General features: G+C 54.5%; 1 protein-coding gene across 1 annotated transcript in view; it reads left to right on the forward strand.

The window, feature by feature from the left end:
• Prima1 (proline rich membrane anchor 1) overlaps positions 1–12,364 on the forward strand; it is a 46,138-nt gene extending 33,774 nt beyond the window's left edge. The window contains exons 4-5 of the mRNA XM_042692677.1: positions 2,527–2,656; positions 12,123–12,364. Of these exons, the coding sequence (XP_042548611.1) occupies positions 2,527–2,656; positions 12,123–12,225 (233 nt within the window). The 3' untranslated portion in view covers positions 12,226–12,364. The remainder of the gene's footprint in view (positions 1–2,526; positions 2,657–12,122) is intronic.
• The last annotated feature ends 375 nt before the right edge of the window (positions 12,365–12,739 follow it).

A 12,739-nucleotide genomic window follows, 5' to 3' on the forward strand; every position in this document is an offset into this window, starting at 1 on the left:
ACCAGGCATGCTCAGTGTATGTCGGATGAATGAGTGAGCGAATGAGCACCTTCAAGGCGCTGTCTCCTCAAATCTGAGTCCCCAGTCTGCTCAGGACATCACCAGCCGCTCTTGGTCTGGCCTGCCAAGTACTAGAGGGGACTGAGTAGAAGGACATGGGCACAGTTCAGCGCCGTCAGCGTCAGCTGTGACTTGAGAAGTGACCGTAAAAAAGAACCCCCACCCCAATAACAGAACATAAAGCAAAGAGATGACGTGATCAGCCGCCAGGTTTGGGGGTGCTACAGAACCCCCCAAGCCGATGAACATGGGGGCTTCGATGGACCCATTCTTCCTTACATCTAAATATTTTTTCCCATGTCGTTAACATCCATAGATTCTAGGATTACCCAATCCCCATATTTCCAAGTGCTATTAGACTGGGGTACAGGCCCTGGCCAAGACTGCACACTGGTAGATTTCTTTCTTCCTAGCCCCAGGATGGGGTGGGGGAGGCAATCTTCTGTGGTCCAGACTTGCCCAGAGGCATTGCAGCCTGAGATCATCACCAAAAGTAGCGTTGGCAGTGAAGATGGGGCACGTCTTTTGGGGGTGGAGCCCGGATGGACAGAGAAAGCCTGGAGGGAACCACTCTCCCACGGTGGTGTGTGCAGGTGGGTCGGCGCCAGGGCACCCTGCAAGGTCTCGTCAAGTCAGAGACACCCCCAAATGAGGAAGCGAAAGGAAGGATTTGGAGTTTGGTGTCAAGTCTTAGACAAGTTCACTTCAGCGTTTGCTCCTGCTTTGAATTCTGGGCTCTGTGTCTTTGCTGTGGTCGTTTCTCGGGCCAGACTGAGAGCGGCTGGTGATGTGCTGGTCCTGCCGTTCTGCAGAAGGCTTCACCAGTTTTGTTCGGGGTCTGGGAGGATCTGAGGTTTGCCCCTTGGGCTTTGCATCTGTTAATGGGGTTTTAGCACAGATCAATCCCCCAGGCACCAGGCAATGGCTTCCTGGAGCTCTGGCCCGGCTGAGTTCAGTAGCATCTCAGTAGCTCTCTAATTTTCTCTCACCCGTTTTCTTGGCTCTACAAGGAAGCAGGGCACGAAAGTATGAGTACTTGGGCAAAGCAGCCTGGCAGTTCCTCAGGGCATCATCGATCACGCACACTCTGTGGGACCCGGAGCTGCCACTGCTATGCTCATCCAAGAGGAACATGAAAACCTGTCTGTGCAAAGACTTGCATGCAAATGTTTGCAGCAGCTTTTTTTCATGCTGGACAAAAACCTGGGAACACTTTATAGTTTGCCCACAGGAGACTAGATAACTGTGGCACGCCCACACGGTGGAATATTACTCAGCAATAGAAAGGAATGACTGAACTGTGCAATCGCACAGGTGAATCCTCAAACCACTACGTCAAGGGAGGGAGGCAGACAGAAAGGAATGTTTGTTGCACGCATTGCATTTATATGGATGTCAGGAGCAAGCAAGTCTAATGTGTGAATTTAGAAATCAGAACAGGAGTTGCAGAAGAGTAGGGTACAGATGAGCTAGAAAGTGCTGGAAATGCCCAAATGGGGTGTAGCTCCCATTTGTGCTTCCCTCCGGCCCAGCTGTCAGAGGGGGTACTCATGGTGGACACAGACACAAGACCATCCACGCTGTGCCTGCGCAGTGCTCCACCTGACCCTGCACACACATGCAGCCCCTGGGTGCCTAGTTCCGAGCGGACCGAGTGGGGCACAGTTCCGATCATTTGCATGTCTGACATATCTTGAGGACCTGCCCTGAGTGAGTCTGTCTGTCCATCGCTTGCTGCTTTTTTATCCTGCACCCCAGCCCTTCCCTGCCTCTCTTTTTTTCTCCCCTACTCCCATCCCTTTTGCAGTTCTAGATGCTTCCTCCTTGGGTCTTGCCAATGGTTGGGGATGTCCTCGCTTTTCTCAGAGGGAAGTGAATGGGCCCATTGACATGCGTGCTTCAGGGGTCCCTCACACAGCGGATGCAAAAGGGCGTCCTTACATTTCCAACTGGCCTCCCCTCCCTGCCGCCGCTCACACAGGAAGCTGCAGGTGCCTACCACCTGGGCAGGAGCCACACATCAGACAGCCAGCCTCCACGCCGACACTGACCGCTTCCTTCTCTCTCCTTCCTCCCCCAGCGTCCCCTGTGAGCCCAGCTCCCCGCCCCCACCTGCAGAAGAACCGGATTTAATGCCTCAACTGAGAGAATGAGATGTTCTGTTATTTTTCATGGGAAATTAAACCTGACCCTGCTGTCAGTTAGCTCATGCCTGGGAGGATGGACGGCCGGGCAGCGCTCAGCGCACTCCAGGGCCAGGATGGAGCCACAAAGGAGGGGAGAGGAACCGCCTGGCTGGGGGCCAGCCATGATGTCAGCTGCCTGGGGTGGGGGCAGAGACAGGAAAGGTCAGAGGGCCTTCCTCCGGGTGATGGATGGCTGGATGGCCGCAGAGACAGACGCACCTCAGACACTGGCTGCGCCCCGCTCCTCTGGGGAGACTCAGGCTGTTCCTGTCTCTTCCAGCTCCCAACTCTACCTCGTGCCCCACTGAGGAAAGCTGGTGGTCGGGGCTGGTGATCGTCATCGCCGTATGCTGTGCCTCCCTCGTGTTTCTCACCGTGCTTGTCATCATTTGCTACAAAGCCATAAAAAGGTGAGTGCTCACCCACCGTGCTGGCTCTGTGCCCCGGAGACCCCGGCGGGCTGGGCGCTCTTCCGCCCATTCGTCACTTTCTTTTTTTAAGATATATGATTAAGCACAGAGTGTATAATGAACTCCCATCTACCCTCACCCAGAGATGGCCAAGATTTTTTTTTTGGTCGGTCATAGGGCTTGAACTCTGGGCCTGGGCGCTGTCCCTCAGCTCTTCAGCTCAAGGCACACACTCTCTCTCTCTACCACTTGAGCCACAGCACCACTTCTGGTTTTCTGGTGGTTAATTGGAGACAAGAGTCTCATAGGCTTTCCTACCCAGGCTGACTTTGAACTGCAAACCTTAGATCTCAGCCTCCTGAATAGCTAGGATTACAGGCATGAGCCACCAGCACCCAGCAAGATTTTTTTTTTTTTTACTGTAACTACCATAACCATTCCCCCGGAACCCCTCACTCTTTCTTATTACTAGACTATTGTAAAGCAGATCTCGGGAATACAGCCCCTGTCAGGCTTAGGGGAGTAATAGGTCAGGCTCAGAGCAGTGCAATAAATGTAAAATACCACAGGGGAATGGGGGTTGATCATGTATTTTGAAGAAAGATTTTTTTCCCCTTAATTTACTGAGGTCCAAAGAATAATTGTGACACTTAAACACATCCTTTTTTCATTCTTTAACCATTCAAATACAGCAAGGCAAGCATATCAAGTTAAAAGTCTTTAAAAACAAGCCAAGCACTGGTGGCTTACACTTGTAATATGAGCTACTCAGGAAGCTAAGATCTGAGGATTGCTATTTGAAGCCAGCCCTGGCAGGAAAGTCCATGAGGCTCTTATCTCCAATTAACCACCAAAAAGCCAGAAATGGAGTTATGGCTCAAGTGGTAGAGTGCTAGCCTTGAGTAAAAAAGCTAAAGGACGGTGCACAAACCCTGAGTTCAAGCCCTAGTACAGCAACACACACACACATCTTACAACAAGCAATTGATCTACACATGGTTTGAGAGCCATGAAAAGCCATCAGCCTGCCTCCAGCGCCTGGCAGAAGACCCACACACCAGGGGGCACTGCCACACTGGACAGGCCCAGCCCAGGGCTGTGCTTCCCAGGGAAAGCCCTCCTATACTGCAGAGAGATGGCTAAGGCACACTCCCAAGAGACAGGGAGACTGTGGCTCCCTCCCGTCGCTCCCCAGCCAGCGCTGACTCCTCTCTCCCCAGTGTTCCCTCCCATTTCACCTTCTCACCTTCTCACAGTTAGGGAGCTGCTGTGCAGAGGATGGCACAACCAGGGAGCGTGAAGCCAGACTTTGAACCTAGAACTGAAGCCCAGCCCTGGTCACCGAGCGGTGTTGTGGTGTTCACAATAAGTTCAACTCTCACTCTGGCTAGGAAGATCCTCCCGCCCGCCCCCCCCCCCCCCCCCCACGTCCCGTCTGTCCTCAGGGCTGTGGAAGAAGGGGCTCTGAGGACTGGTGCAGGGTGCCTTGCCCCTCCCTACCTCGCCACAAGGACAGGCAGACAGAGACCGCGGGGCAGGGCCTTGGCCTTGGCGAGATCCCACTCAGGCTCTGCTATTACTAAGTAACCCCAGGGAGGAGGGACCTAGAAGCCCTGAGGCTGGGAAGGGAGCTAGTGGCTGCGGTGGCTGTTGAGGAGAAATAGTGAATTCAGCAGAGTCGGGGCTAATGAACTTCTGGACTAGGAAGATTTTCAGGAGCAGAGCATGGGCCTGCGCTCCCAGGCCCCAGGAGGAGCTGCCCCCTCCCCCCGGGGACCTGACTGGGGAGCCTCTGATTCCAGGCTGAGCAGGCTGCCTGTGACTGGGCTGTGGGAGCCTGAGGGTTTCAGGGGAGAGTGCAGCACTGCGGCCCTGGCTGCCAGTCCCTCCTCATCTTTGGGAGATGCTCAGCCTAACCTTTCATAGATTCAGAGCTTCCGAAAGGCACACTGAGACAGCTGGGCCCACTTCCTGCCCCAAGCTCCCCTGAAGAAATGGGTTTCCTGCCTTTGGAGGAGAGGAAGGGAATGTAGCAGAACTGACTCCCATTAATACGTCTGTACCACATCTCCCAGCCTCTCCCAGGAGAGGCTTTCTTACTATGGAGTGGGTGTGGCTCCTCCGGGGGTGGGCGTGGCTCTGGTCTAGGACATCTCTCTAGGCATATCCGCTGGCTGGTACAAGCAACAAAACTGGCTGGGAATAGAGCAGTGGGGATGGTGAGCACCCTAGGGAGAGGAAAGACTAGAAAATTATGCCATGGGTGCCTTCTGAGAGCAGGAGTGGCTCACACATTAGAAGGACTTCCAGCTGGGCCTGTGATTGGACCTGCCAGATGTATTCCCAAGACAGGGAAGAAGGGCTGGATCTTCTCCCAACCTCTGCTACCTCTTGAGTCTCCATGGATGACTCAAATGGCCAAACCCCAGTCCAAGAGGAACCAAGCCAGCTGAGGCCAGCTTCCTGAGGCACAGGGCAGGGAGAGAATGGGCAGCTGGGGGTAGCAGAGGCGGCAGCCCAGCCATTTCCACTCAGCCTTCCGCCTGCAATCCAGGGAGAGTCCCCGGCGCAGGAGGGTATTGAGTGTCAGGAGGGGCTCTGCAGGGAAGGTGAAAGCAGGCTGAGCCCTGGGGGAGAAGGACGTTCCTACCTGTAGACAAGGCCACCCCCAGAGCCCATCTCACCGCCTGGAAGAGCAAGCCGGCAGTGCGGCACTGCCCAGGGACCACCCTGGTCACTGCGCACATTCATTTGGAACACGCCTTTTCTCTCACCATGGAAAACAGTCGGAAGACAAATGCAGCAGTACACCCCACTCTTTTTTTTTTTTTATTGTAAAGATACTATACAGAGGGTTACAGTTACATGAGTGAGGTAATGAGTACACTTCCTCTTGAACATTGTTACCCCCTCCATTGTTTTCCCCCTACCATCCCCTCCCTCCCTCCTTCCCCGAGGTTCTTTTTATTTTTTTTTTTTGATTGTGATTAAGTGATTACATAATTTCAAAGTCACAAGTTCATTCTAACTTCCCTGGAGCAAATTGTCTACCACAGTCTGTAATATATAACAGTGTTCACATGTTATATACCATATTTGTGATCAGCAGCATGGGGATACTTAGTAGTGGTTCTACCAGATGAGCGGGAGTTCTTTGTTTCTTAAGTCCTGTTAGTTTTGTCGTATCACCTAACATTTTGGATTTAGCATCCACTTATCAGGGAGACCATGTACCGTTTGTCTCTTCGTTCTTGGCTTACCTCGCTCAACATGATTCCTTCTAGCTCCATCCATTTCCCTGCAAATGCCATTATTTTGTCATTTCTAATGGCTGCATAATACACCCCACTCTTTAAACAGGATTTTTTTTAACCCTCACAGCCATAAGTCCCAAGGTAGTTTTTCTAAGCCATTTTTGTTAAATGGCCCTACCGCAAGTGGAAGGTTCTAGAACTGGCTAGGAAGGTGATTCTAGAGATGCCAGGTTGACATTTGAGGATGTCTTCAGGGGAACTCAGGAAGTACCCCCAAAGTGCCCTGCCATCTGTGGCCTGGCTGCAGGGGGCGATCTGGTCAGCTTTTCGGCAAAGATTTGAAGACGAGACTCGGCGCTCCAGACTGAGGCTCTGCACCCCTTCCCCTGGGCTCAGCTCTGGCGTTCACGGCTGTTCACAGCCACTTGTAGTAGAAGCTTTTACCTCATGGTTGGGGCCTTGAAGCCCAGTGGCTGGCACAGGGCTGCTCAGGACGTCCGTGTTGGTCCGTATGTGTTCACTGTGTACGTCCTGGTGCCCAGGACCCCCGCCTTTTGTGAGTGGAAGGAGGGGATTAAGCACAAGACCAGCAAACTACCAGAGGGAACAGGATGAAAGACCGTAAGGGCTACGAAGAGAACGTGCAGGTTGTGGTGAGGGAAGGAGGGGGCAGCTTTCTCCACCCAGACTCGGGGTGTCGGTGCGTGCCTCCGGAGGGTGCTGCGTGATGAAGAAGTGAGGTTAGGGCTCTGCTGGCTTCATACACCTTTTTAGTTTAGTTTTTATACATACTGGAGTAATCACACACACATGCAGTTCCCAAGTGGCAAATCGTTCCACGAAGGCTATGAAGAAAAACAATAGTCCTTGGCCTTCACCTCCTCTTCCCTTAGTCCCCTTGAGAGGCAGACGTGTGTGTGTGTGTGTGTGTGTGTGTGTGTCTGTCTGTCTGTCCATGCCTGCCAGTACCAGGGCTTGGCTCTTTCACTCAAGGCTGGCATTCTATCCCTTGAGCCACAGCTCCACTTCCAGCTTTTTGCTGGGTAATTGGAGATAAGAGTCTCACAGACTTTTCTATACCTAGGCTGGCTTCAAACCTTGATCCTCAAATGTCAGTTTCCTGAGTAGCTCCAGGCGTGAGCCAGCAGCACCTGTCCAGGCAGCCACTTTTAATTGCTTTCTTTGGTATTTCTCCGTAGATTCTAAGTGATTGGCAGGCAGCTATTTAAACAGTGCTTATTGACTTTCTGCTCCAGAAGACAGCAAGGTCTATGAAGAGAAAAGGCAGGTTATAGTGAGGAAGGGAGGGGTCCAGCTCTCCCTGCCTGGGGGCGTCATGTGCTTGCCTTTGGAGGGTGCAGAGTGGTTTTTAAACAGTGCGTACTGACTTTCCGCTACGGAACACAGCAAGGTCAGCACCCTTAATTCTCAACTCCCATTGTACCTGTACCTAACAGACACCCCTGGGGGAGGGGGGAAGCAGACCTGGAAATTGACTTTAGCATGACAGTGTCCATATTGGATGTGGCTGAGCCGCTTAGCATGCTGTGCTGGTTCCTTCTGGAGCCACAGTGCCTCCTGGAGATGTGATCAATACGCGGCTTCCAGGGTCTCCAGGAGACCCCAACCCCCTGCAGGGCGGACTGGGGCTCCCTGCTCGCCCCACACTCTGCCCTCGGTCCCCGCCCCTTGCCACCTGGGCACCAGCTCCCCTTGAATTCTTCCCTGGATTATAGACTCACTAGACATTCATTGTCAATGTGACAATGGTGCTTTCTCTTTGGAGATTTGGGGTGGCGCAAAGAAGGGCTCCTTCTTACTGAGCCTGTGGCATTCCCCTACCCCCCCACCCGCCCCAAAACTGGACTGTCAGAGAGAGGGGAGGGAATGAGGTTCCTACAGAGTCTGAGCCACTATAAGCGTCCAAGGTGAAGGGTCAACCTGCTGTTTCACAGATGAAAGCAAGTTCCGTCTGTCTTCCCTGCCCTGGGTCACTGCTCTCTGCCTCTGTTGAGGGAAGGGTGGTTCACGCGTGGGCCCACGCAGGCGTGTCTGAGGGTGTGTGCACACGCGTGTCAGGTGGCTTCAGTTATCTCTTCTGACTTGTGCCTGGCACAGTGCCTGGCCTTTAGGGACTGTTTGGTGGCTATTCCTGAGGCTTGAATAGAGACTTGTTTACAGAGACATCCTGGACCGCAGGTTTTAATCTGGTAAGTGCTCTGTAGAATCCCAGCACACTTAACTCCCTCCGCCCCTGCTCCATTCTGGAAGAGTGACTTAGAACCTGGCTTGGGAATGGAGAACATGTCCAGTTTTCAATGCCCAGCCCCCAGTCCTTCACCAGCACCCCTTTCCCGGGCCCTCTGTGGTCTTGGCTCCCCTAGTTTCTGGTATGCACACTGTGGTCCCTGCTAGCAGGGAGGACAGGACAGGACTGGGACTCTCCATCCATGCTCAGCTCTCCACAAATTGTGGGAGCATGGAACTCACCTTGAAGTGTCTTGGAGCCCTGGGGCCATGGCACGGGGTTACCTCATGGAACCAAGCATCTGTGGCCAGGTGGGGGCCCGTGCAGAGACACCCACCTGTCCCATCTCCCTGCTGGGCATGTTCTTTAGCCCTACTCCCCAGATGTCCTCAGGCTCAGTCTCTGTCTCTCTCACCCAGTATCCAATCAGCACAGCTTCTCTTACCGAGAGTCAAGTCCAAGTTCATGCAGGGCCAGGAAGGGCCTCTTCTGGTCAAATGCTGGGCACTGACCATGGCCTTGGCTGCTCAGAGCCCTTCGGATGTCTTTGGTGCCTTGGTGACAGTCTAGATTCTGGCTTTGTTGCAGTATACGAATCAGTCTTGTGGCTAGGGCCAGCGCTCTTTCACTGGTGTCCCTGCTGTCTAGGTTTGACATTTCTCCCACAGGCTTCCCTTGAGATTCAGGAGCTGCTGTTTCTCACCATCATTGCCAGGCACGGTCCTGACCGGACTGAGGTGCTCAGCTCTGAGAAGGGCTTGGAGGTGAGAGGTAGCAGCAGGGAGGCACCCAGCCCCCTCCATCTGTGCACCTTCCTCCAGGCCCCAGGGCCTTGGAGCCTCCATCATCAGCAAATATGAGGGGGGGCCCTTGGGGCTCCCCATTTGGTCTGGAGTTAGGACATGTGTTGTCTACAGTAAATCTACAGTTAGAGGAGCCACACAGTGAACCTCAGTGGTGTATGTGCATGCAGGGGTGTGTGTGTGCGTGCGTGTGTGTGCGCGCGTGCATGCGTGCACGCCCGTGCATGTACACGCTATCCATCCTGGGCAGTGGGGAGAACGGATATCTTGGGAAGGAGGCCTCTGGGTCCTGACACTTGCATCAAAGCAGACCCTGTGCTGGGGCAAGTGAGAGAGGAAGGGAGCTGGGCAGCCTCCCCCTCCTTCCCTCCCCCCTCCCTCCCCCCTCCCTCAGCAGGCTGCTCAGGACTACCCTCTCCCCTGTGAAGTTGTCATCTCCTTAGCAGTGGGACCCAAGAGAGCCCCCTGGGTTCTGCTCTGCCCGCCCAGCTCGGAGATGCCAGGCGACACCATTTCTGCAGAAGTCCCTCGAGACTGTGCCGCAGGAGCTCTGGGCATCGTCCTGCCAGAGGACAGCATGGAGCAGCTGTGGCTAGCCAGGCCCAGGTCCGGACAAGAGGTCTCCAGATGGGACCAAGCTCCCTCGTTCCCAGGACCCCTGGGCACAGCCAGGGAGAAGCTCACTCGCCTTTCTCTTGGTTTTAGGAACCATGCCATTTAAGGAGCTCTGGGTGGCCATCTCTGCCTGGACCCGGGTGGCAATGTCTTTCTTGGGCTTAAGGGGACCACCCCTGACTGGCCCGCCAGGAGCCTGGAGCCAGGCCAGCTCCCCCTAGCACTTCTGGAACCTCAGAGGGCGTGTTAGGTAGGCTGCCCCGGCAGACCAGAGCGTTGTGGCCTTTGCTGCCCAGGGCACAGCTCCTCCTGCCGACACCTCTCCCACAGCAGCGCTGAGAGCTAACGTGTACTTACCTATGCCGGAGACCCGCCCATGCGCTGGACACCACTAACGTGTCTAATCATCCCAGCAAGCCTGCTAAGTGGGCGCCACGGTCATGCTCATTTTCACAGATGAGGAAACAGAGGCTCAGAAAGGTGGTGCAGCATGCATGCCATGTCAGCCACTCAATGCCGTGAAGGGAGGAAGTCGGGGACAGGGGTAGAGTCATCTTCTGCTCCAGGAAAATCCAGCTCTCATCGGAAACCTGACAGGTTTGGGAGCAGCGTTGGGGCACAGCCCAGGGAGCACATTGGTAGAGGATGTGTCCTGGGTGCCAGGGGAGAAGCAAGTGGAGTCCACTTCTCAGGAGAGCCCTCCATGTGACCTCACGCCCCTGCCCTGGCAGAGATCAGTGAGCAGCTCCATAAATGAGGTATAGGGCGTGATGAGCGTCCAGGGTTAAAGGTGAATGCAGCTGACAGCCTCCGGGCCCTTGGGAATCTCTGAGGAGTGGAGGAGGCTTTCCTGTGTCTTGGGGAATAGCTGCTGGGAATGCCAACCCATTCGTGAGCATGACTAGGACAGTCAGACAGTAGTAGTGGGTGACGATGAGCAAGGCTCCACCACAGTCTAGCTGGAGGACCTCCGCAGTCAGAGCCCTCGGTAAGCCTCAGGTTCCCCATGAAATGACCTCCAGCTCCAGCCTAGCTGCTTCAGAGGAGTGAGGAGAGACAAGGCGATCTCTACTGCGAGTGTTTTATATAAAGCACGCTGCACCGTGCTTTGAGGGGTTTGATGTCCCCTCTCGTGCTGCAGGGGGTGACTTTTCTCACAAAGAAAAGTGTGTTGACTGAGGCCGGGTGATCCCACTCAGAACACCGCCGACAGTCTCCTGGAATTCCTCTCTCCCCTCAGCTCACTCACACAGCCTTTTTCCTATGGGCTTCGAACGTGTCACTAAGTACCACGATTGCTTTGGGAAGCTCTGGGGATACTTAAGACAAATCCATCTTGGGCTTTTGATAATCGCCATAAATACTCAGTTTAAACAGCATTCAACTGCAGTCCGCCTGGCTCAACCCCAGCACCTCTGGGGACATGAGTGATGGCCCCATGGGAAATCCTATCCACCCAGGAGGCAGCAATGGGGCACCGTGCCCCTGAGCCCCACAGGACGCACAACACAGGCAGGGTGCGGGATGCAGGGTAGGAGTCAGAGTCTGAACGAGCCAGGCCAGAAGCAGGCACTGTACAGAGACCTCAGCAAGCAAGCAAGCAAGAGCAAAGGCTCTGCCCAGCCTTCCTGACCTCCTGTGCGCAGAGGGGAAATGGTCTCGGGGCTCCATGGCCTCTGGGACAAGCTTCAGATGATTCAGTGTGAAGTATCCAAAGCCACTGGTGTGTACCAACGAATGGAGCGTGGGAATTCACCATCATCATCCCCACTGGTCTTCTGTCCTACCATTGCTATCACCACCAGCAGCACTACCACCACCTCTACCACGTTAGCAGTGCAACCACCACACCATCATCATCACCACCGCCATGGCCCTCATCCCCACTAGCACCACTATTGCCTTCATCATGGTTACCATACAACCACCACCACCATCATCACTACCACCGTGGGCCATCATCAGCACTAGCTCCTCTACTGTCTCCTTTACCACGGTTACCAACACAGCCACCACACCATCATCACCAAAGCCCTGACCACCACTAGCACCTCTGCCGCCTCGTCCGCCATCATTACAACACAGCTACCACCGTCAGCGTCATCACCAACACTAGCCTCTTGTGACCAACATCCCCTTCATCACATTTTTCTATTGCTTTTGGCCACACAGAGGCAAGAGTGCAAAACGCGGTCACTAACGCCTCTCTTCTAACCATCCGGACTCCCAACTATTCACCTTTAACTGTCTGCTTGTAATTAAAGGATTCGATCAAAGCTTGATCCTACTGGGCTGACCATACATTAATTGCCTAGAAAAGCCTCAGTTCAGGCATGTGGTCTCACTCCCCTTCCCTCCTCAACCATGTCCTGGTTGACATGCTAAATTAGAATCTTACCTAGCTTCTGACTGATCCACAAGGACCAGCAGTCCAAAGATACTAATCCCTAAGGGCCTGGAGGGCTGGGAGCCCCCCCCCCCCCCCAAATGCCGATGACTAACCCTGTTTGTGCCTCCCCCCCCCTCCTGCCTTCGCCCCCTTCCAGGAAACCACTGAGGAAAGAAGAAAATGGCACCAGTGTTGCTGAGTACCCCATGAGCTCTGCACAGGGCAACAAAGGGGTGGATGTGAACAATGCGGTGGTGTGAGTCTGCAGGCCTGGACCCCCTGGCCGGGAGGACACCTTCGTGGCACTAGTGGACATGGGAAGGTGGTGGGCACCAGCTGACCCTGGCCTCGTCCGGGACTTCATGCCTTGTAAACCCGGAGCCTCCTGAAGGAGGAAAACATCCTCTTCCCAGGCTGGCCCTGGCTGGGCAGCACCGCTGACAGGCTGAGCGCAGCCCCCCTGCATGCAGCACCTGGGGTGGTGGCATGGCCTGAGGCTCTCCACATCCCTCTTTGTCTTGTCTTTGGCCCACGAATGTCCCCAGAGGGTCTGGCTGTCTCCTAGGGTGTGGAGGCAGACACCCCCGTTAGTCACAAGAAAGCAGATCTAGAGCCTGGAAAACCTCTCCTCCTCCTCTTCTCCTCCTCCTCCTCTCCTCCCCCTCCCCCTCCTCCTCCTCCTCTTCCTCTTCCCCTCCTCCTCCTCCTTCTTCCTCCTTCTTCCTCCTTCTTCCTCCTTCCTCCTCCTCCTCCTCCTCCTCCTCCTCCTCCTCC

This window comes from Dipodomys spectabilis, unplaced genomic scaffold, assembly GCF_019054845.1.
Source record: "Dipodomys spectabilis isolate Male_0828 unplaced genomic scaffold, ASM1905484v1 ptg000157l, whole genome shotgun sequence".
Classification (NCBI taxonomy): domain Eukaryota; kingdom Metazoa; phylum Chordata; class Mammalia; order Rodentia; family Heteromyidae; genus Dipodomys; species Dipodomys spectabilis.